Source organism: Epinephelus moara, chromosome 7, assembly GCF_006386435.1.
Source record: "Epinephelus moara isolate mb chromosome 7, YSFRI_EMoa_1.0, whole genome shotgun sequence".
Classification (NCBI taxonomy): Eukaryota; Metazoa; Chordata; class Actinopteri; order Perciformes; family Serranidae; genus Epinephelus; species Epinephelus moara.
In genome coordinates, this window is record NC_065512.1 from 12950901 (window position 1) to 12975099 (window position 24199).

General features: G+C 42.9%; 2 protein-coding genes across 7 annotated transcripts in view; both read right to left on the reverse strand.

The window, feature by feature from the left end:
• cwc22 (CWC22 spliceosome associated protein homolog) overlaps nucleotides 1-12704 on the reverse strand; it is a 16729-nt gene extending 4025 nt beyond the window's left edge. The window contains exons 1-14 of the mRNA XM_050048246.1: nucleotides 12589-12704; nucleotides 10427-10477; nucleotides 10099-10316; nucleotides 8189-8478; nucleotides 7829-8083; nucleotides 7445-7573; nucleotides 7024-7192; nucleotides 6069-6122; nucleotides 5820-5955; nucleotides 5452-5658; nucleotides 5199-5357; nucleotides 4318-4399; nucleotides 3900-3960; nucleotides 481-558 (exon numbers count right to left, since the gene is read on the reverse strand). Coding sequence (XP_049904203.1) covers nucleotides 481-558; nucleotides 3900-3960; nucleotides 4318-4399; nucleotides 5199-5357; nucleotides 5452-5658; nucleotides 5820-5955; nucleotides 6069-6122; nucleotides 7024-7192; nucleotides 7445-7573; nucleotides 7829-8083; nucleotides 8189-8478; nucleotides 10099-10316; nucleotides 10427-10475 — 1887 coding nt within the window. The 5' untranslated portion in view covers nucleotides 10476-10477; nucleotides 12589-12704. The remainder of the gene's footprint in view (nucleotides 1-480; nucleotides 559-3899; nucleotides 3961-4317; nucleotides 4400-5198; nucleotides 5358-5451; nucleotides 5659-5819; nucleotides 5956-6068; nucleotides 6123-7023; nucleotides 7193-7444; nucleotides 7574-7828; nucleotides 8084-8188; nucleotides 8479-10098; nucleotides 10317-10426; nucleotides 10478-12588) is intronic.
• Nucleotides 12705-13156: 452 nt separating this feature from the next.
• Nucleotides 13157-24199, reverse strand: part of itprid2 (ITPR interacting domain containing 2) — a 59464-nt gene continuing 48421 nt past the window's right edge. For all 6 annotated transcript variants that reach the window (XM_050048239.1, XM_050048240.1, XM_050048238.1 and 3 more), the window contains 7 exons: nucleotides 22152-23939; nucleotides 20438-20497; nucleotides 19874-19998; nucleotides 19659-19773; nucleotides 18840-18905; nucleotides 18401-18748; nucleotides 13157-17106 (listed from right to left, as the gene is read on the reverse strand). In XM_050048239.1, the coding sequence (XP_049904196.1) occupies nucleotides 16999-17106; nucleotides 18401-18748; nucleotides 18840-18905; nucleotides 19659-19773; nucleotides 19874-19998; nucleotides 20438-20497; nucleotides 22152-23939 (2610 nt within the window). In that variant the 3' untranslated portion in view covers nucleotides 13157-16998. The remainder of the gene's footprint in view (nucleotides 17107-18400; nucleotides 18749-18839; nucleotides 18906-19658; nucleotides 19774-19873; nucleotides 19999-20437; nucleotides 20498-22151; nucleotides 23940-24199) is intronic.

Genomic DNA, 24199 nt, shown 5'->3' on the forward strand with positions numbered 1-24199 from the left:
CATCCTGGATATATCCTTCAAACACAGACTGTAGACCCCTCTGTCTGCTTCTCTCTGGAATCACTCTTTCATTTCTCCAAAAACATGATCATATTTCTTCAGGGAGTGCAGTTAGTTACAGTGTGGGCTCCATGCTTACTCTGGCAGTTTGTTGGACCATCACAAAGTGGTGAGGCTTCACAAAAGGTCCATTGGGAAAAAAAAATCAATGGTTTTAGGTGTTTTTTTTAGCGCTCAAATTTGCCAAATAGTGCTAATGAAGTAACAGAGAAACTGCATCTGGAAAGAGCTGCTGAATTTTCTTAGTGTGCTTTTTTCATACAATGAGCACCACAAACTAATTTTCATTCACCTCCTTTGTGTCGATGTGGAAGCAAAAATCTGAGAGAAAGATATCTCAAAACCTGGATACATAAAACCAAAACCCATCTGACTTGATAGAAACCACAAGAGAGAAGAGAGATTTTTGTTTTGTCTCACCCCGGCCAGCAGACCAAAGAACTTCTCGTAGGTCCTCTGTTGAGCGCAGCAGTCCAGGATCATGTTACACAGCTCCTTCTGTTCACACAGACATCAAATATCTTATTAGTACATTCATACATTAAAGAAATCACACATTAGGTTCACATCATGTTTAATAAACTGTTGGTGAAAAGCTTCATATTTTAATCATACTATGTGGCTGACTTCTTATGTTGAAAACATTTTATGACTTTGTTCATGTTGAGGCGTCTCGACCAGCTGTGATCAGCTCAGTATTAAACAGGGTTAAAGTTGAAATGATGTGAATGTGAGAGCAGCAGCCAGGAGCTAAATCCCAGAGGTGGGTTACACCCTCAGTCTAAGGGAGAACAACTCAAGACGTTGTGTTTTGACCGTGTGTGTGTGACGTGTAGAGAGCAGCTGTGATGACATGTCCTCAGATATCAGTGATGTCAGTGTCATTCTCATAACACACACACACATTCAAACACTGATAGGGCCCCTCTCCCATAAACATCTTTAAGACAAACATGTTTTCTTAACCTTTGTAATCTCAAGAGGCGTTTTCTAAAAGTATGTGACTTTAGATGTTCTTAGAAATGGCCGCAGATTATAAAGTATCTCCTCCCTGTTTATAGGAGACTAATGTGTACCACACACAAGAAGACGTTGAAAATAATTTTAAAACTTTGTTTGGGTCCATTTTCTTGAATTTGTACTTTCATTTGTGATGAACCATGTGTTACAGAAATCTGGTTTGAGCAGTGACACTCGGGAACTCAGTGACCCTGTTTGGACGAGTGTGGATCTGTGGAGGAGCCAGGGCTGGATCTGACTAAGAGACTTTGCACATTGTGTCTGTTTTTTTCGTACGAAATTGTCACACGACCTCATGGTGTGTAAATCACGTTTGCACACTGAGTCCAAAACTTTCGTCCATCATAAAAAGTTTTGGACCAGGTTTGATTTTCTGCCTTTTTTGCATCTGTCAGACCCTGTTTGACCAACAATGTGTAAAGAAAACGTGGCGGCGGGACATGACCATGACAAAACTCAGACAGCTCACTTTCAGCAGATCAGATAGTAATATTCAGGTGGATGATGATGAGGACGAGTTTTTATTTTGATGTGAAACTTTGTGATTAAACTGAAATGTGTTTTGTCTTTCATGAACACGTCCTTCAGTCAGTGTGGCAGTGAAGTGTGTGTGAGACTGAGGCTGCAAGAGGACGAGCATCTTTGTGTTTCCAGCTGTTGTGTCGAATGATTCAGTCCTGATGCTGATGAAACTCTGGCTGACAGGGTCATCAGCTCTGTCCTCTCCCTCACACAGAGGTCGTTTCAGTATTCTCGTGAGGACTGTATCTCTGCTGTGCACAGCAGGTGTTTCCTCTCACGTTCTCTGTGGCTTCAGATTCAGATACATTTACGATTCATGACGATAACATCACTTTGCCCACTGTGTACAAATTATAGACATGAACAGATGATGACGTCATGATGCTACAGATGTGACGCCTCCCTTTTAGGTCGAAGTTCACAGAGTTTAATTAACAGTAGTCGACATATTACAGTTGAATACAAACGGCCAGAAATGAGTCGCTGCTTCTGTCTGAAGAGTTGTCGAGGAGTCATCAGTGTGAAGGTCAAACACACACACTGGTCCTCACAAGCAACACACACAAACGCATACCCATACTAACTGTCCTCAGACAAATGACGCTTTTTATCTATCTCTGTCACACACACACACACACACACACAAAGCTGACCCGCAACCGTCAACGTCTGAAAGCAACCATTACTGTTACACAACCTGGCCTCAGGACCACACACACGCACGGAGCTATTAACAGACAACAGACATGAAGGCAGCGTGTTTACACTCTCTTTCATCTTTAGTGATCAAAAAGTGAAATTGTTCATCAGCGTCACCTTCTGGTCGGCAGTGTGAGAGAAAAGGGCATAAATGAGGTTTAAATGACTAATTGAGAGTCAAAATTGTTGCCAATTAATTTTCTTGATCGATCGCCTAGTTGTTTCAGCTCTGGATTTCACATTCCGCTACTGTCATGTATTTCTAGTCAGATGTGCCCTGATAGGGGTGGCCAGATGGGACCACTCAAAATCTTAGGTGGCACACCAAAACCCAAAGTCATGACTAAATTTCAGAATCCACTGATGCTGTCGAAGTAAATAGGCTATTTGAAAACTATGACAATATGTGAATTAAGGAATCACACACTGATATACTTCGGTTTCTTATTTTACAGTTATTATTACTAATTATCTGATGTGCACAGACTAATACTGGTAGAGTCAGCATTTAGAGTTCTACAACAATCCCGTTTTAATGTGTTTTGTATCTGTACATGTTCAGTGACTCATTCTTTAACAGACTGGGTGTCCTTTTCCTTAAAAAGACAAAGATACAGCTTTAATCTGAAGGAGTATATTCACTGAAAGGAACAAAACATTTACTGGGGGCACAAGCCTTCTCAAGTTTAGAGGAGACTCATGGGGGTACCACAACCTCCAAGACTGAAAAATGAAGCCACCTTGAAGTGCCAAAAACTGCAGTTCCTGTAATGGACATTTAAGGCTGGCTCCAAAAGTGAGTCAATCCCCATAGACCCTCATGTTAAAATGTCCAACTTTAACAGCAGAAAAAAATCATGTTTACAGCCTGGTACAAAAAACAGTTTTGGTCTCTTAAACTAATTTCAGCATTCATGAAAAATGTACAGGGAGTGTTTTTTTTTTTAATTACTTATCTGTTAACTAGACTAGACAAAGCAGTCCACAAACAAACGGGTGACGTCATGGTAGCTACGTCAATCATTCTATAAAGTCTATAGTGAGGACCAATAGAAGCCATTTTCATCCAGATATCTTGAGGTGAGAGTTAAAGGGACCCTTTTGAGAATGGCCAAAATGTAGCCTCAGTTTGGAGCGTTATTCAGCCCCTGACAGGCTGTGCTGACAAAGCTGGTGCCAGTGGCTGCCTTAGGCTGGCTAGTTTCACAAAATACCACTACCTACGCTCTAGCTTCGAAAATGAGCATGTCACAGCCTCTTAAATGCAGTAATTTTCAGCCTTGAATTATTTTTACCAGGGGACGCAGTGGGGGTGGGTGGGGGGGCAGCAATTGTATCAGGGTGGTCAGTTCCCCCCCTGGACCCCCTCTTTGGGGACGCCACTGCTTCTGGTTAACAAACACTGTTTACTGAGTGTCAGCTTGTTTTATTTATCTAAACTACAGAGAATTTTCAGATTTATCCTCAGAGGAGACACTGAGAGAAAGACAAGTTTTCACATTTATCCTCAGTCGAGTGTGTGCGTATCAGTGAAGCCTTTTAAATCTGCCAAGAGTGTGGGTGTGTGTGTCTGTGTGTGTGTGTCAGTGCAGACTCACCGTCTGGCTGTCAGGAAAGTCCATCTTGATCAGTTTGTGAGCGCACTCCTCGAAGTCCAAACTACAGAAACAATCAATCAATAAATCAGTCGGTAAGTGCACATCCGTGAGCTCAGGTGTGTGTGTGTGTGTGTTCCTGTTTGTGTGTTATTTTCTCAATCTGTTACAGTGTTTTATCCTGTTTTCCAAACCTGTGAGCTGCTCTACAATGAAACCATGGCAACTAGGCTGCACGCGTGCACACACACACACACACGAGCACACTCACAGAAAGCTTTTAACACAGCTTTAAATATTAGTCCAAGTCCATCAAATATAGAAGAAGCTGTAAATAACTGCCAACACCCTGAGAGACAACTGAGTCACTGACTGTACGAGTGTGTTTTAAGAGTGAGTGTTACTGTGAGTGTGTGTGTACCTGGACTGGATAGCGAGGTAGATGGTTCTTCTGAAAGCAACCAGGTTGACTTCTGTCTGATCAAAGATTGTGACCTTCTCATCTGTGAGAGAGGGAATATTTAAAGTTAAAAAATCTTACCAGAATATGGAAATGATGATTAATATGAGATTATAATATCAGAATATCAGACAGCCAACATGGTCAGTGAGTTGTTCTTTAATCCTCCACCTCCAACCTGGAATTCACCTCAGTTTCTGTTTCATTTATGGAATTTCTTTAGAGAATATTTGACTAATTTTATTTGCATTTAGTATTTCAGTGATTTAATGTTACACTTCCATAAAGCTGGGGGACTTGTTAGAGACAGAACAAAGAAATTGTTGGACATTTTAGATACTTATGCTCATTCTCTTTCTTGCCAAGACTTGGATGAGAAGATCAATACCACTCTTATGTCTGTGTGATAAATATGAAATTAAAGGAAGCAGCTTGTTAGCTCTGTTTAGCATAAAGACGAGAAATAGGTGGAAACAGTTGGCCCTGCTCCGTCTCAAAATCAAAAACTGTCAAGTCAAAAAACAAGAGGCTAGAGTTTTGTGGCGAACTGTTTTCTGATATTTTAATTATTGGGATTTAGTTGTGCATGTAGCCAGAGTTTGTTGCCTTCAGAGCCAAGACTTAACTTAAAAACTTAAAAATAAACTAAACCTAAAACGTGTACTTAAACAAAAACAAACTAAACTAAAACTAAAACTTATACTAAAATGATGGACTTCTTCAGGGCCTCCCAGCACGACACAACTGCTTCCACAGGCTGAGTAGTAAAAATCAGTGGAATGACCCTTTAATTTGACAGGGAAGAAAACTGTCTGTTCTGGTCGTCGATTCATCTGTCTCACCTTCTCCCTCTTCTGCATTCTCTTCTTCATCGTCTTCATCTTCGTCACTGCCGTCGCCCTCCTCCCCCGAGTCGCTGCTGCCCTCGTCCAGGATATCTCTTTTGATGGTTTTGTATTTCTCCTCGTTCTCCTGGAAGTCTGGGTCCATCTTGAACACGTCTAAGTGAACACAGACACACATGTTAGTGCTACATACTCACACTTATATTTACAGAGAGTCCCATAAAATGCTGTCTCCTCCTCCGGGTCTTACTGAGGATGTCCTCTGGGTTGTACTCGTCGTCCAGTGGCAGCATGTGGGTGAACTGTTCCTCCTCGTCCACCAGGTCCAGCCCCTCTGGGATCACTGGATGATCTTTGAAACCGTCTTTCCTGATGGCGAACATCACCTCAATCATGTATTGGACCCTCTTATCAATGGCTGACTCGTGGAGGACGTTCCTGAGACGCTCAAATATGGCTGGAAAAAGAAACCAGCAGAATTTGTAGGCATTTTTCTGATATTTGGGATTTTTTTGTTTTGTTTTTTGCTTGTTGACTTTTTACCTTTTTGTCTGTGATAATTGGCTTAATTGATTAACCGATCATCATGAGCTCAAATGAGTTAAGAGTTGTAGCTACCGTTGATTCCTCGCGGGGACACCTCGGTCAGTTTGAGTCCACACTCCTTCAGGAAGGCGATGGCGACCTCCACGCTGTCGTCAGTCGGACGCTCCAGCAGCAGAGTGAGCATCTCCAGACACAAGACCTCGTGTGCCTGAGGGTGAGAGACACACCGGAGAAGACATAGCGAAGAAAACGAACTTCATTAGAGCTGAATATCATCATTAAACTCTTCTGTTAATACTAAAGCCAGACTGCAGGACCTACCACGTTCTGGTTGATGAGATGGGCCACAAACTTGGAGGCTGTCAGGCACTGTTGCTGGAAAACAAAAGACAAACTGGTTTTCATTCATTCATCTTCTAACCGCTTCATCCTCTTGAGGGTCGCGGGGGGGCTGGAGGCTATCCCAGCTGACATCGGGCGAGAGGCAGGGTACACCCTGGACAGGTCGCCAGACTATCACAGGGCTGACACATAGAGACAGACAACCATTCACACTCACATTCACACCTACAGACAATTTAGAGTTATCAATTAACCTAGTCGCCAATCTGCATGTCTTTGGACTGTGGGAGGAAGCCAAAGTGCCCGGAGAGAACCCACGCTGACACGGGGAGAACATGCAAACTCCGCACAGAAGGGCTCCCACGCCCGGGATCGAACCGGCAACCCTCTTGCTGTGAGGTGACAGTGCTAACCACCACACCACCATACCGCCCAAACTGGTTTCAATACATCACAAATACGACTGCTGATAAAGCTGTAAAAAAAAGACTCTCAGACTTGTTACAGCCAATTTAAATTTGAAGGTGTCTTCAGACTGAACATAAACTAACTTATTTGAGCAAATGTTTCCGCCTGAGTTTCTCTTTGTCACAAACTGCCTCACTGACATTGTTGTGAGCTCGGATGCTGGATGGAGCGTGAATGTATACCTGAAGATTGTATATTCTATTTTATACTTTTGTAAAAACAAATCTCCCACATCTCCAAATCTAAAACAGCTAATGAACAGACAGTGTAGACATTAGCTTGAGTTGGTGCTGCACTGTGCTCTTGTGGTTAAGTTCCACCCTTTTCATTTCATCAGTATTACATTATTAACCAACGTTACTACCAAAATTTATTTTTGGCACTTGTAAATTGATCCAGAAAATTTCTGTTGATCCTCTAATCAACAGCAACAGGAAGACAGACAGTCAGAGAGACAGACAGGTACCTTGAGGTTGCGGCGGTAGCTCCTCCTGAAGGCCAGGATGAGGCGTTTGAGGATCAGCTCTCCAATCTGAGGAAACTTGGAGTTGATGATGGCGACAACGGCTGAGTAAACGTGAGTAAAGATCGGAGATGCTGCCTGAGCCTGTAGCACCGAGCGAGCCAGCAGACCCCTGAGAGACAGACAGGTAGACAGACAGAGGAGAAGTCAGAGACAAACTGGGACAAAGAGGAGAGACTTGATAGTTGATGGATACCTGACTGCTTCTTATTGCACTGTACGGGTTTCACATGGATCTGTAAGTTTTATCTTTATCTTTTTGTGATGTGATCTTTCGTACGTAGCTCCCAAGAAACGTCACTTTGGCTGTTAAAGATGTTTAGAAGTGAATACTGAGGGTTAATGTGAAGCTGTCATCTCCTACCTCCCCCTGACGATGTTCTCCTGCAGCAGCTCCTGGATGATGTGGACGATGTTCGACACGTTGACTTTGTTGATCAGACCGTTGATGGACTTCTTCAGGGCCTCCCAGCTCATCCTCTGATAGGCCAGGCTGCACACACACACAGATTATATATAGTCGTTTCAACAGTCGAGATACAGTAACACATCTCAGGGTTTCATTTTCTGACAGAGCTCATCAGAGCCAACGCACAATTATGTCAGAGTGTCCTTGAATGCCCCACGTTCAACTGTTCAAACAATGCTTACTCAACTTTTACCAAAAGATAACAGTGTTATTAATGAGGTAATGAAAAAGACCTAATCCTGACGTCTATAAAAAGGAAATAATAATAAACAGTCTTACCTGGTCTTGTCAGTAATTTGCGCCTGCATCATGCGCAGCTTGGCAGGGGGGATGTAAGCTCCGCCCGTCCTCGTCAAGATCGGGTCGAGCTCCTCCTTCTTCTTCTTGACAGGCGGCTCCTCTGCTGCTGCTGGATCTTTGTCTGCTGTTGGGGAGCCTGAGCGTCCTCGCCTCCTGTAATCCGACTCTGCATCTCTATTGGTCCGCCGGTCAAAACGACCATCCCTGTCGTCACGGCGATCGTCATAGCGATCCCTGGGCAAAGCAGAAAGACAAAACAAAAATTATGTTTCTGGGAATAATTTATTTGCTGAACAGAATCTGGAAATGAAGTTGTTGTTGTGTGTTTCTGTCCGTTACCTTGTATAGCGTCCTCTGTCATAGCGTCCACGGTCTCGGTCTCTCTCTCTGGACCTTGATCGGTCTCGACCTCTTGACCTGGACCTGTCCCGCTCTCTGGACCTGGACCTGGATCTGTCCCGCTCTCTGGACCTGGACCTGTCGCGTCCTCTGGACCTTGATCGGTCTCTCTCTCTGGATCTGGATCTGGATCTTGATCTCGATCTGTCTCGCTCTCTGGACCTCGATCTGTCGTTTTCTCTGGATATGGATCTGTCTCGCTCCCTGGACCTGGACTTGGATCTTGATCTCTGGACAACAAGGAAACAAAGCATGTCAGCAGTATTTCTAGCAGACCTCGGTCATGTTAAAAGGATCTGATCGTCCGTGAACGATGGACTTCGAGGTGAACTCCTCAGAGAAAACTGGATCAACATGCTGCCATTTTTAAAAGCATGAGTTTGGCTGAATAAGAGAGAGAACACAGGAGCTACTGGAGTCAGTCTGAGTCAGTTTCTACTTTGAGTAAAAGCTCGTAGGCACCCCGGGAGTCCACGTCTACGATGACAGTAATGGACACACAGTTCTCTTCTATCTGTGACTCTGTCAATCAAACAAGCTGCATCTTTATTCAGTCGAGATGCTTCTTATCTGGTCAATGGTCTGTTTCATGAAGCAGGCCAGCTAACTTTAACCCTGGCTACTCCGTCTCCACCATGCTCCGTTGCCATGGAAACTAACACTGCAGACCAGGCAAACTTGCAAAGCCAGTTATCCACAATCACAAAATGTTTTTTTGAGTGAGGCAAGATATTTTAAAGAGAGCCTATAAAAAGTGAAGCACACTTTGTGACGCGCAGACTCCTTCTCTTCTACCTGCCAGTGTTGCAGTCCTTTATTTTTCTTGCTCACTGTTCTGCACACGTGAGCCGAAAAACTACAGGTGTGTCAGTTTTCAGCCATGTTGCATAAACGAAAATAAATCCTTGGCCCACAGCTTTATACCCAGCAAATGTATTTACAATTTAGCCTGTAAATTTAAGCTCCTAGGATAAATTCTCATGTAACTGTGAGGAGACCCAGAACACGCTAGAGAGATTATACACCTCATCTAACTCGCCTCGGATGACCTAGCAGGTTTGTTCAGCTGAACATACAATAGGCACTGCTCTAAAGGATGTTTGTACCAAGGATAAGACCAGGAGAGTCATTAAAGATCCCATTAAAGGCCTTTTCTCCCTGCTGAGGTCGGGACGAGGGTAAAGATTACACCAAGTCAGCACTAAGAGGCTCAGCAGAGATGCAGCAGAAAATACATGGATGAATAAATTCTGAAAAGCACTTGATGCAACATATGTATTGTGGACTTTGTGACTCAAAATCTAAGCAGGAAATTGGTGCCGAGCCTTGAATGTTACTACACATGACATTTCTTGTCACAGCAACATTTTGCCTTTCAGAGATTTTATTCCGGAAGATGCTTAAGTGTAAGTGTCTCCTTCCATTTTTCTAACCCCTGAAGCTGATTGTAGACACCAGACTAATCTTGTTTCAAGGACCTTAACATCTGCAAGACGTCCAGAGCAATTGGTGCATCAGTGTTATCAAAAATATCGATTTGGGGAGTCGGTAGCTTAGCCACTGTTACAATCATGTCATGTTATGGCCTTGTTACAGTTAGCTTTTAAATATAAAATTAAAATTTTATGCCCTCAATGCAATTTTTCCTACCGATATTGAAAACTCGAACTCAGACCACCTTCGGCTCACTTCAAGTCCACAGTGCGCTTTAAGAGGACTGAGTTTGGTTTATTTAAAAAGGACTACATGTGAAAACACCCTAAGCTAGAAATTCCAGCACCGTGACAACACCATGTTGCATGTAAACACATGACATGCCAGTAAAATCATCCACATACATTCTTGCTTACTTTGATCTGAGCCACACTGCTCCTTAACTTCCTCAGTACCCCCTGATGTTCTTCGTCATCATCACTGCTGCTGCTGTCGTCTGAGCTGCTGGAGGCAGGACTCCTGGAGGGGGAACGATCTGCAGGACTGGCCTGAGGAGACCTCTCTTTGGGGCTTTTCTCGGCCGAGTCAGCCTCTTGGGGCTTCTCTGCTGGAGTGGACTCATCTTCCGAAGATCCTGAAGACAGAGAGCAGCCTTATCAGATAAATATACTACATCTATAACAACAACAACTGCTACTGTTACTACAACAACACAACAAAATGGTCACAGGAAGTTTTACTCACCACTTTGTTCTTTTTGCGCAGGACTTGGACTTCTGTCTGGAGAGTCCATACCTGATAGACACACATACACATTTATGATGATAACAAACAAATATTGTAACAGTCATCACGGATCAACTCGTGTAGAAAAAAGACAAAAAACAAAAAGACAAAAAACATGTTTTAATCCATCTCTCAACGCTTTCTAACTTCTCTATTGTCTGTCTATGGCTCTCAGCCCCAAAACCACTGGTTCCTTTAAAACGGAAATCTTTAAAAGTGGCTTACACATGTATTGTTTCATTTTAAAAACCAGATTGAGTAATTTCCTAAAACAACAGCCACAGTGGTTTCTAACAAAAGTTACAACAGGAGGAAGTAGTGCATCTCTTTGGAAACTATTTCCAGTGCCACATTAATACTCATTCGGTGCTGTAGTGAGTAAATACTACAGCAGTAAAAATGTTACTGTCTGTCAGTTTCTGCATTTAAAGGTCTTGGTCAGGATCCAGCTGACTGTGAATAGCTTAATTTTTGAGGGATAATTTTATAGACGTTTTGCTCCGACAACAATCGACTTCAGACGAACTCTAAGCCAGCTTTAAAAAACTCCAAGAACAATCATGCCAACTCAGTTGTTTATGTGAGCAGAAAAGGGCACAGGACACTGACTGTGGGAAGAAGGGCTCCAACCATCACATATTTTTATAATCAATTATGTACAGATTATTTTCTTGAATAATCACTGAGCTGTCAGTTTATGAAAAATTGGAAAGCAGTGAAAATGGCAAATGCCCCTTTGCCAATTTGCTTAAATTAGGGTTGCAACAGTATGAGATTTCAAAGTGCGATTACCGTCTCCGAAAATATTATTTCACAGTATCATGGTATCAAAGAATTTATATTATTAGTCAGAATGACCTAAAAGAATGAAAATGGAAGATTTTTTTAGGTTGAACTAACATTTTGTTACTATAATTGAACCTTGAAGCCATTGTGTAAATTAAAGTATGTGTAAAAAGTCTCTCCTTTGAAAATAACTAAAATAAAGCGGAGATTCAATGTCCAGTTAATATCGTAGATAAGCACATGTACTCGGTAAGAAAACCATCATCTTTTACTATCACAGTATACCTTTAAACTGGTATATTACTGCAACCATTGCTTGAATCCAAGAGTATGTCTTCAAATTATTTTTTTTATTGGCCCAGCAACAGTCCAAAAACTTGGAATTAACCAGTTTACTATAATATACAAGGGAAGCACCAAATCTTCACATTTAAGATGCTGGTATCATCAAAATACTGGTGTTTTGAACTGAATGATCATAAAAATGGTTCATGATTTTTTTTTTATTCTGTCGGTCGGCTTACTGATTACTGAAATAATCAATTAATCACACCATTGTTGAGTCAGGGAAAACTGACTAAGCATTAAGCTTTTTTACAACAATGCCTAGAGTTCATACTCAGTGGGCTATAGGGATACAAATATATAACAGCAAAAGCAATACAGTGATGAAAAAAGTCCATAATAACAACTAAGAAGCAGCACTGACTATAATAATAAAAAACTGTAAAAAGACGAAAAAGGTTAAATAATAAAACCTGTAAAATGTAGAAAATCATCTCTTTCAATTAACCAAAGCAGGGTCACTGTAAAACAACCATATCACCTAGTATACACTTGAAATTATCTAACGACACATACCTGTCTAATTTCAATACCTCTTGTAACTTGTTCCATTTATTTTATTTATATATTATAAAAAATACTCCCTGTTACATTGCTTGGGTTAACTGACCCTTTAAAGACAGTGTACATGAGTTTAAGGTAAAAATCAACAGCTCTCTGTTAATGAAGTTCAGCTGACGTACAGCAACAGCTAACACTGTGTGAAGTGACCAATCCCCTACAGGATATAACTCACAGTAAAATAAAATGCATATGTCTGTGCGCCAAGTCATTTAGACGAGTTATTAAAACAACGATATCATCTATAACTTCAAATTATCGTCAACGTTTGTCAGTTTTGTCGCCATGTGTGTTTGGATGAGCTAATGTTAGCTCGTCGGCTAATCCCATCATAGCTCCGGCTAGTTAGCTAAGATGCTAGTTACCGGCTAGTCCGTTGTTAAAACCTCCTGAAGTTTCTGTTCCGTCTTTAAATAAAGTCTTCTTACTTTGTTTTCTTTGGTTTTAAGCGTCCTCTTCTCGTTTTGTCTCAGTCCCCTCGTAAAAATCAGTGTCGTTCTTGTGGCGGAAAACTTCCTCCAATGAAATAAAATACTTCCGGGTCATGGGAGACTTCCGGCTTTCAAGATAAAAGCCGGTAGGCTTTAAAGGAGCGGCTGTCAGAGTCGCCCCCTAGTGGTGAATAGGATGATCTCCTCCAACGTGTTTATATTGTTATATATTAACACATTTTTTATGGCATGCTTATTTCTATTTTCTTCATATCTCATAAGCTTGCTATTAGTTTTGTATGTAAAATATTAATGTAGAAATATTGGCCATGGCTGTCACATAAACATAGTGGAGTAAAAAGGACAGTGTTTCAATTTGAAATGTTGAGGAGTGGTACTATAATATAGAATAAAATTTAAGCACTCAAGTTAGCTGTAAGTGCTTCTGTAATTAAATACTCTACTTACTTTCGTAACTTTTCTTTATGTTCTGTTCTGACAGATCTGAGCTCTGAGCTTTGAGGCAGGAAACACAGTCCCACAGAAGTGAAGCAGCACTCGTGTGTACTGAAAATAAATACATCTTTATTATTCTCATCTCTACAGAGTGATCCCTCCCCTGCACCCCGCCGACAAGACATCAATACAAAATACACATCATTAATAGACATCAATAGAAATTAATAGACACCGACAGACAGACAGTGAACTGTAATTAGAAGTGTGTGAGGGATTTTTCTTTTCTTGATCAGTTAAAAATAAAAAATAAAAAATAAAAATAAAAGCACGCAGAGCCTCGGAGCTCACAGTGAGTGTTGGTCCAGCAGAGCAAAGTTTGTGATCAGTGAACATGAAAAATAAAAAAGTTGAAACAAACAACGTCAGTAAATGGTGAAGAGAATCAAAAGGTCAAAGGTTAATAATGATTTAGAGCTTTTAATACAACTCAGATTCTCTTCACCATGTACTGCTCCCAAACATCACAAATGAACATCCACAAAAACAAGAAGTTAATAAATTGTTTCCAAAAGTTCAGCTTTCAGTAGATATTTAAATTCTAATGTGAGTCTGTGAGGAAGATTTAAGACTCATTGTTCTACGAAGATTTAAAAAAAAAAAGAAGAAGAAGAAGAAGAAGAAGAAGAAGAAGAAGAAGAAGAAGAGGTATTTAGGAGCATGTCTGCATTGATTGACAGGTCTCTCAGCCAATCACACTCAGCGATGGTGGGTGCAGCGTGCTCGTGTCACCTCAGAGACTCCCAAAGTTTTCAGATGTGACTGTTCATCTGAAAACCATCGAGGGACCACAGAGACACTCCACACAGGCTTTAGAGCTCAAGAAAATGGATGCTCATTAATTAGGTTGGTCAATAATTAGTAATCAATTGTTCAATAATCAATTATTTCTGTGGATTCTGTGCAAAAAGCAGGAAAATCAGAGTTTCTCTCGACAGAAAACTGGCTGCAGATTAGTTTGTATCCGATGTGCAGGTAGACAGTTTGTGCTGAAGTGGTGCAGGATGACCTGAAATGTTAGCAGTGACTTACTGATAGTGTCAGTAATCAATACATAATCAATATATTCATATTATTATTGCACACAGATTTGTCGTTGGACAGTGGGAAGCTAACATGCTAACGAGGCTAATTCAGCTCAGGTGTGCTCGCTAAGCTCCTCCCTCACACCGGGGATTGCATCATTATCAACATCATCACCATGACTGTCACCATGACAACTTACTGAAACCTGCTGCTGCTGCGGAGTAACCTTTGACCTCCACAGTACCTCATGACATCACACACGAATCGAATCACCTGCTCAGTAACAACCAACACACACAAAGCAAAGACTGTAGGTGTAAAGGCCCCGACACATGACGCCAACAGCCGGACATTGGTCGATGTTGAGCCATCAGCAGGCATCTGTTGCCGTAGTTTTTGCAGTGTGTCTTGCACCGCTGGCCCTTGTTGGCTTTTATGTGGAAAAAATGTTTCGTAATTGTTTGTGTTATTGTTTGCTAGCACACGGTAACTATCATTTGTTCTATCGACATAGGCCTGTGTTGTTCATATGCTAACTGGCTGACAACTGTCTTGAATCCATTCTGACAGTTTCCCGGTTGCCCTTTTCGAACAACAATTTAAGACTATGGACCAATGTTGACTGGACGTCACGGTCACGTCAAGGCAGTTGCGTGCGCATACTGGTGGCAAAAAAAACAGTGGACATCGGAGAGAAACAGTTGACATACCTGAAATAAAAATGTCTAGTAAAAGTTTTGTCTCCAGTTAATTATAATCTTGATATTCAGGATATAATCGCTGCTGAATAGTCCATGGAGGCTTACATGAACAGAATAACTGATGGGGTGAAAGATAATTCATCATCATTATAAATTGTAAAAAGTCACATTTGGCTAGCATGGATTTGGCTAATAGTAACATTAGACAACTTTTCAACTAGCTAGCTAACGCTGTCTGTTTATTAACTCCAGAATACAGTAACTTTCACCAGCGGTCACATAGAAAGGACACCACAAGAAAACACGTTCTTTGTCTAGATTAAAAAACAGAAAATTAATCATCACTTGTTTCAAGCTGTCAGCGATTAGCCAAAGGTAGCATGCTAGCTACGTTAGCTACATCGCTAATGTTAGGGTCATTTCACTTTCCCTGCCTGGACGCAGATGAAGCGATCTAAATGTACATTATTGGCTAGACTTTAACATAAACAAAGAACGTGTTTTCTTGCGGTGGCCTTTCTAAAGAGAGCAGTGGTGAAAGTTAATATATTTAGATATGATTAAGGTGTTAATAAGCAGACAGTGTTAGCTAGCTAGTGCGTTAGCATAGTCATAAGTTGTACTAAATCATATTACGTGGGGACGTCTCCACAACTATTAATCAAGGACAATAAGTCAAATTCATGCGTGACAAATGAGTTTTTACAGCTCTTATGACGATTTATCTTTCACCACGTAAATAATTAAATAATCCAAATAATCCCAACGCAACCTCCTCTACTGAGCATTGAGCAGTGATTAGCCTAAATATCAAGATCCTAATTAACTGCAGACAAAACTTTTTTCCACTACACATAGATCATAAACTCATGTTAAGAAATAGAAACGATATAGTGCTTTTTTACTTGGCGCTCACACCGACACAACTACTGTCCCTTTCTGCCACCAGTTCGGCTCCGCCCACAAAATATGTCATCACTATTACAAACACAAAATGGGTCTATTGCCGCCTGCTGATGTGAAACGTTATTTCCTGTCACGCAGATGTATAACATCTGTATAACATATCATGTGCAACTTTTTGACCGACACACAGGCGACGTAAGACAACTGAACAGTCAGCTTTTGTCGGCACGAGTTCTCTGACGTCGGTGTCGTTTGTCTGGGCCTTTAAAGGGACAGTCCAGGGTTTTGTGAGATCCTTTCAGTTCAGCTTAGCACAAAGAAAAAAACATTAACCAACGGATTTAACTGTGAATGAGGCGTGAGGAACAGATGCACAATGACAATGATGATGGTGATGAAGATGATGATGAAGGAATGTGGATAGCTAAGGATCATGATCCCTTAATTGTATATTTTAAGACCTCTTTAAATGTTTTACATGAAGGTGAAATGTGCATGGAATGAGTAACTTTAAGGCGTTAAAGTTTGACAGACTCAGAGAAATCTTATTAAAGATGAAGGAATGTAGCCCCCAAACTAAAAAGGCACAAGAGCTCAGATTAAAGATTATTAAGGCACTTACAGTATAATTAAAGGAAGTTGGTCCCCTGTGTGATGCTGACAACATGTTAAAGGCTCAATTCAGCCAAACAACCAAATGAATAAATGTTTTAGGTCACAAGCTACTGATTATTTGTTCTTATTCTTATCAGGACGGACTGATCTGATCTCAGACTGGGACTGTGGGCAAAAGAACGTGATGGGTACATTCACAGGACTGGGACTCATAGTGCTGGTACTGGCAGAGCACTGTTAGCAGCACCACTCGTAGTACTTGTCGTACTTGTAGTATTAGTGGCAGTGAAAATAGTTTGAGGCCTGACTTTGATCAAAACAGCTTAGAAAAACAAAACAGGAAAAGATGACGCAACATCGCTGATCGTTCACAGGTCCAGACTGGTGTTCCCAGCATGCATCACACTGGCAAACAGACACACAAGCGTCCTTGCCGCGCTCTGCGTCCCGTCTGAGTTTATCACATGCGGGCGATGTGCTCAATCCGTCATCAGTGTTACAGACATACAGTGTTACAGACGCATAGTGTTCCACACAGACAGTGTTACTCAGCTATACAGTGTTACAGACAGACAGTGTTGCTCTCAGGCTGTGGTCATGAAGGCTGAAGGTGAAAGTGGGCGGTGCTCTGCTGTCGCCGTGACTACAGGGGGTGCTGCCTGCCAGGCAGGGGCGATCGCCGTGGCGACACGGCAGCGAGCAGCTCGCTGTAGATCTCCTGTCGGACCTCCTGTGCCACACTCTCCCGAATCTGGAGAACAGAGACAGAACTGGTGAACATTCAAACAGCCGCTGTCTTTACTCATGTCCTCTGTTTTACAGGAGCACTTCACCACGACCACATTTTACAAACTGTCACACAACTTGTGCAGTGCAATCCAAGTCTCATTTGTCCAGTCGTATGCTCAGTACTTCCCAAACAGACGCCCTTTCTGATAGGTAACTGTACAGAAAGTGAAACTTATCTATGCTTCCTTCAAAGCCAGACTCCATTGACAAAAACAGTAATTTTACCTTGCATAACACAGGAGCTGCTGGTTGTAATTGTTTTAATGAGAATTAAGCTTTTTGCGCGCTGTTTTTGCATTGCTATGTGCCTTGCATTTTTGCGCTTTAGATGCCTAACGTTTGTGCCAGAGCACTCTGAACTCCTCGAGTTGAAAAAACTTCAACTCAAAGCGGAAAAGTCCCCCACGCCATTTCAGTTTTTCATCATCTTTTTTCCCATTCTCCAATCGTATGATTTGAGTGGGGGGCCTTCTGTGGTGGTCAAAACAACAAGTTTACAGTTGATAAAAAATGGAGTAGAAACTAGTGGTAGCGGTTGCTTGATACCCAGAGCTATACGACCAGACAACAGACAGCAGGTTGTCAAACTGCCCCCAAGTCATCCTAAAATATGCCTGGAAACAGCCATCATGGAGGAGAAGCTCCTGGACCAATTGGTGGTACTCCCCATGATCCACCCTCTTTTTTAGGGTCTCATGTACCCACACAGATCTCTGTTTCCCTGTGCCCAACAAACTACTTACTGACAGCCTCTCACCCTCAACCAGAGCTACAGCAAGTACCCTCTGCCTCAACATTTTAGGAGCTGGATACTAATTAATGTGAAAAAAATGGTAGCTTGAATACAATTTTAGGAGCTGGATACTAATTAATGTGAAAAAAATGGTAGCTTGAATACATGGGAAGGTTAGGGTAAGGATGTGATGGGGTGGCTGTCTGTCTGTGTGATCGGGGCCTTAACAAGAAGCCAAATTTACCTAAAAAGGTCTTTAAAAAACAAAAGAAACTACTAACAGTAATAAGAGCGCATTCTGCTGCTAGGTAACTTTTTCTTCGTCCAATCACTGTTGCTTGTTGACCAACAATGTAAAATGAATTGTTCATTTTTGTAAACAAATCTTACGGCAAAAATTATTTGTTATGACCTTTTATCGCGACAAAAATAAGACTAATAAAAACAAAAACTATGACAATGCACATTACATTTAATGTACGAGTCGTCTCCTCAACCAGTAAAAGTGCTGACAGACTGTTACCTCTTTGATGAGCTGCTGCAGATTCTCCACTCTGACTCCTCCTGCTGCTCCCTCCTCCTTGGATGCTTCTCCTCCTCCTCTTCCTCCACTCCCTCCTCCTCTTTCTCCTGCATCCCTATTTTCCTCCTCCTCCTCCTCCTCCTCCTTCTGTTCCTCAATGTGTGCGTTCGGTCGAGGAGGTGGGGCAGGGGTTATGTTAACTGATGCCTTGTACACGCCTCCTCTCTGCTCGCCGTCCCCTCCATGGACTGGACTGGAGGATCGGGAAGAGGGATCGGTGGGGGTGGCGTGGCCGTCGTAGCTGAGCTCCGATCGGAGGTAATGCTGCTCTCTGAGGAGGTCTGACACCTGGATAGAGAGGAGGTCGTACATTAGCATTAACAGCTTCATATAACAAATGTGTGTGTGTGTGTGTGTGTGTGTGTGTGTGTGTACTGACCGGCTCCATGGCTCTCAGTGCAGATTCTGTGGACAGACTGTCAACACTGCTGTCTCTATGGAGACCCTGAGGAAGAGAGCAGGGTCACATCCTGTCAAGTTTATCTGTTTAGTCGAAAATCACATGAACTGTCTCAAAACTGACGCCTGTCAGTTCCTGTGTGTGTATGCGTTAGGGATGTAACGATTACCGATATTACGGTAAATCTCAGTTAATTTTTACACGGTAGGAATTACCGTTTATGTTTAAATTAATTGCATTATCGCGGTGGATTATCAGGATATGTAATAACAGCCTCATTCAAGTCTCGCGATGCAGGCGCTGCGTGAATGCGTAGCATGTGTAAACACAAAGAATGAAAACATGGTGGAAGGTGGTGATAGCGGCACTCAGGATATTTTCCCCTCAACTAAACGCACAAAGTCTGAGGTCTGGGCATACTTTGAGTTTCTGAAGAATGCCGAGGGACAGCTGGTGGAGGACAACTATCCTGTGTGCAGATTGTGGTTATGTGCCTTTTGCCTTGTGTACACAATGTCACGAGTGAATTGTGTGTGTATAACCTGTGTTGTTTGACTGTTAGTCTCGAACAAGTGTCAACCTCCGGGGCTAAAAAATTAAGCCATGAGCCAAAAACTGCAGTTCCTCAAATGGCCACTTGAGGCTCTAAAAGCGAATTAATCCCCACAGACCCCCACATAAAAATTCCCAACTTCACAGTAGAAATTAACATGTTTACAGCTTGGTACATAAAAGATTTTGGTGTGTTGTATATGTTAAGTGTATATGTATACCCTACAGTGTGTTGTGTGTATATACCCTGTGTTGTGGGTGATGCGTCAGCTCCATCAGTCTGTCTTCCAGCTGTTGTTCCAGCTCCTGAAGTTCCTCCCTCACTGCTGACCTCAGAGACTGAAGCTGCTCCACCTCCATCCTGCAGACACAGACGCAAACACACACGGGTTTGTTTTGCATCACAGTAACATCACAGTCCTGAGTACTGTGAAGCATGAGTCTGTTTGTTTATGAGTCACCTGTCGGCCGGGCTCAGGTGTTTGTAGACCTGAGCCTGCTGTCTGATGATTGACAGCTCCAAGTCCATCATCTGACTGCGGAACAAGTTGAGACTCTGCCTTTTCTGCTGAAACTCTGCCAAAGGCTGAAAACAGAGAGGGAGAGTAATGAAGTGAAACATTCTCCTCTCTGTTGCTTCCTGAATGGAAACAGTCTCATATATCATACTCCAAACTAACAGTATGTAAATTTTAGGTTATGCAAACAGTGTATTATATAACTGAATACACAGTGGTGGAAAATATGTAAGTATGGAGCACAATGTTCTCCACATGTTGTCTCCTTATTAAAGCCCAGTTCGAGATCAGACCTGCCTTCAAAGAGAAGTTTGGATTCTGTGTTTGTATCGTGGACTGCCAGTAAAATTTATACGTGGTAAGATTTAAACACACTTTAACTGCAGGAAGTGTTTACGCTAGATTTAACCCACAACCTTCACTACTTCACTTCCCACATAAAAAGTGTACACAGAAAGAATTCAAGCATCAGATGGATATTGCAGAAGTGACGAGGGATGACGGTACCTGGTGGCTTGACAGAGGTGCTCTGTGGTCCCTGAACGCATCTGGAGTGTCAGCTCGCGTCTAGACGGAGAGGACAGTGATGTCAGGACAAGAAGGGGAACACAACAAGCTGACGAAAGTGATAGTTAATCTAGTTAAAACTTTACTACAGGAAGTGAAGTCATTAGCCCTGGTGTTGCAGATGGGTTTCAGGGGTCAATAGCTGATTAATCACGCACTTTTCCAGCAATTACTGCCAGTTTACAACTATGAAACTATAGGCCCATATCTAAAGCATCTGACCCCACCCACATCCACACCCACACACAACCACCAGAGAATTGCTTTCCCAAACACATTTAACTGTTTTTAAAACAGTCTTTTAAATTTGAAATCTTTTAATTTTTTCCCTGCTCATTCTTTTGATTTATTTATCTTAAATTTAAATTGTGTTGTTTAACTTTGAATTGAAATTGTCTTTTGTATTGTGCTGTTTAACCTTGAACCTGCCTCTGTGGAACAAATGTGCTTTAGAAATCAAATTGCTTTTCTTGCCAAGCTGTCTGTTGTTAACATCCACCACAGCTTAAATTAAATGTTTGACATTTAAGTCATTAATGGCCTTGACTCTATTTGCCAAGAGTAAGACAAAAAGCTTGATACCCCTCTCATGTCTGTATGTTAAATATGAAGCCGCCTAAAGCCAGCTAACTAAGGTAAGGTGAGGTGAGGTGAGGTAAGATATGGTAAGGTAAGGTAAGGTAAGGTAAGGTACGGTAAGGTGAGGTAAGGTATGGTATGGTAAGATAAGTTAAGGTAAGGTAAACTTAAATGTCCCTGAGGAGCAATTCGGGACACAGACAGTGGCCAAGAGTAACAGACAATACAATACAAACACACAAAATCCAGTATCCACACTCTGTCGGGGGTAAATCACGGACATTAGTGGTCACTGCTGTTTAAGATAAGCGATAGCAGTCGGGACAGAGGACGATCTGTAATGCTTAGTGCTGTATTTAGGGAGGCAAAACCTCCACCCTGAAGAAAGCATTTGAAACTCAACATGGAGGGGATGTTGAGAGCCTGAGACAATAGACCAAACTTTAGAGGTGACCCTCTCTTTATACAGATGCTGAAGGTTAATTAAAGTAACACCAGTGATCTTAGAGCACAACTTGACCACTTTTTCCAACTTGTTCTTGTTTTTAAGGCTCAGATTACCAAACCAACACACGATGTTAAAAGAAAGAACAGACTCGATAAAAGAAGAATAGAACAATTTCATGATTAGCTTAGCATAAAGACTGAAAACAGAGGGGGTTATTGCTAGCCCAGTTCTGTCTAGAGGTAACAATACTCGTCTACCAACACCTCAAAGCTCACCAATTAGCATGCTGTGTCTCCTTTGTTTGATTCGTAGAAAACTCAAAGTGTAAAAACAATGAGTGGTCTGTGCTGAACTGTTTTCAGTCTAGACTTGTTCCGGGCAACCAGCGGAGACTACAAGAAGTCATTGGTCCCAGTCAGAGATTATTAAAAACATTGTGGATGTGCTAATCTGGCAAAATCATTGTCTAACCATTGATTAACCAGTTGGACCTATTTTCATGGCAAGATGGCTAGAGTTACAAAATAAAACAAAGTAGTAATACACCACCTTTTCATTTAAAGTGAGTGGGACTACCACTACAACCGACAGTTTCAGTTTTAGACACTGGGATTAAAGAGGATTTACCTGGCCCAGACTCTGAACCGTTCCTCTGATGTCGTGCAGAACTCTCCTCAGCTGCATCTCAGTGCTGGATGGGCCCTGGCTGGATCCTGGACCTTGAGCAGCGTGAGGAGCGAGGCCCGGGTGGAGGCTGTGACCTGAGCCGAGGGATGAAGCCAGGCCTGGGTGGAAGCCTGCAGCAGGAGGAGCAAGCCCCGGGTGGAGGCTGTGCTCTGGAGGTGGTGGATACTGGGTGACGTGTGGAGGGTAGGCCATGTGTGGGTTCATGTTGTACCCATGGTAACCAAGGTAGGGTGAGACAAACTGCGAGCCATATGGAGTTGCATGGTAAGGTGGCTGATGACCGTATAGGTGACTGTACGCTTGGTGGGGCATCGGTGGAGTTCCTGGATGTAGGCTGCCCAGATTGACGTGGTGGGGAGTTGCAGGAGCTGAGGCATGATGCAGGTTAGAGAAGCTGCTGTGGTGGGGGTTTGCAAGAGTTGCAGGCTGGTAGAGACTGGTTAGACTGGAATGGTGGGACAAGTTGTGGTGGTGAGCGAGGTTAGGGAGGCTGGCGTATGGATGGAGAGGGGAGGGGTAGGGTGTAGGAAGGTTCGGAGTGAAGGGGTAGGGGCTGGGACTAGGATTGGGGCTTGGGTACTGAGCTGTAGGATTAGGATTAGGGTAACGGAACATCGTCTGCCCTGGATTCCAACTCTGCTGGTTCTGGTTGGCGCTCATGTTCTGCTGGGACTGGCCTGGTTGCTGCTGATTGAAGGAGAGATCGGGAACGCTCTGGGTACTCCAGGAGTGGGCTTGGCTTCCTGGTGACCAATTAGGAGGAGGGCTGGCACTCTGCAGGGAAACTGTTGACCGCATCAGGTGGCGTGGGATGGGTTTAGGTGGGACGGGAGTTTCTGTGGGAAGCCTTGTCGGATGGTTGATAGAGTCAGACGACGAAGCAGGGTTTATGATCAGAGTAGACAGAATGTTAGTTTGTCCTTCCTGCTCTTCTTCCTCTCCCTTGTCCCCCTCAGCCTCCTGGGTGTATTTGAAGGAGTACCTGGGCTGCGTGCAGGACGCCTGGCCGCGCCCAAACTGGATCCTGACGGAGGACACAACCCTGGAGGGTGAGAGGAACGAGAGTGGGAGGGAGGAGGACCTCTGTAGAGGGACACCACGTCTTCCTCGTCCTCTCCCTGGGGTTGGGGGGGAGTTGGCGGACTGGGGGTCACCCCGCTGCCCATTCCGGGTCAGCTGGTTCTGCTTGGCTCGGATCAGAGCGTTGAGAACCGGAGAGGATGGAGGAGGAGGATAACAGAGTGAACCAGAATCATCCAAGAATTCACGCTCTTCTTGAACCTCAGCAGCCACATCTGCTGTGGGTGGCTCTGTTTCTGCTGTGGTCTGTTGTGGTTCTTCTTTTGCAGCAGACAGACTCTCCTGTTCTGGTTCTGGTTCTGGTTCTGGCTCTGGTTCTGGTTTGGGATCAGTTCGGTCTCCAATCTCAACTTGCTGTTCCTCCTCCTTCTCCTCGCTCTCATCCTGCCGCACTCCAATTGGTTGGTTCCTGGGCAGGTGGTGAGCGGTGTACTGTGGAAACTGCTCTGAATTCCCATCATGCTCATCTTCTTCCCTGGAACTACTCCTCCCATCCACCTCAGTAGGACCACCAGGCCCCGCCTCTTTCTCTGGGCCATCTGGCAGCTCGAACACTGGTTGGTCCATCGCAAGTGGCGTGGCCGAATCAAGTGAAGGGTGTGACGTCACAGTGGTCTCACTGTCACAGCTGTCACTGCTATCCTGCACCTGATCACAATTATCAACAATTAATTCACCAGTTGTCGTTGAGGCACTCAGATCCTTGTGTTATACTACAATGTAAAAATACTCCATTACAAGTGAAAGTTCTGCATTCAAACTTCTTCTTAACTCAGAGCCGAGAAGTATCATCTTTAAAATGTATCAAAGGTACTCATCTTGTAAATAACTACATGACATTTTTGTCTGTTCCAACAGTGACTATGTCAGATAACGTGGTTGTGGAGTCATAAAATCGTGCGGTGACT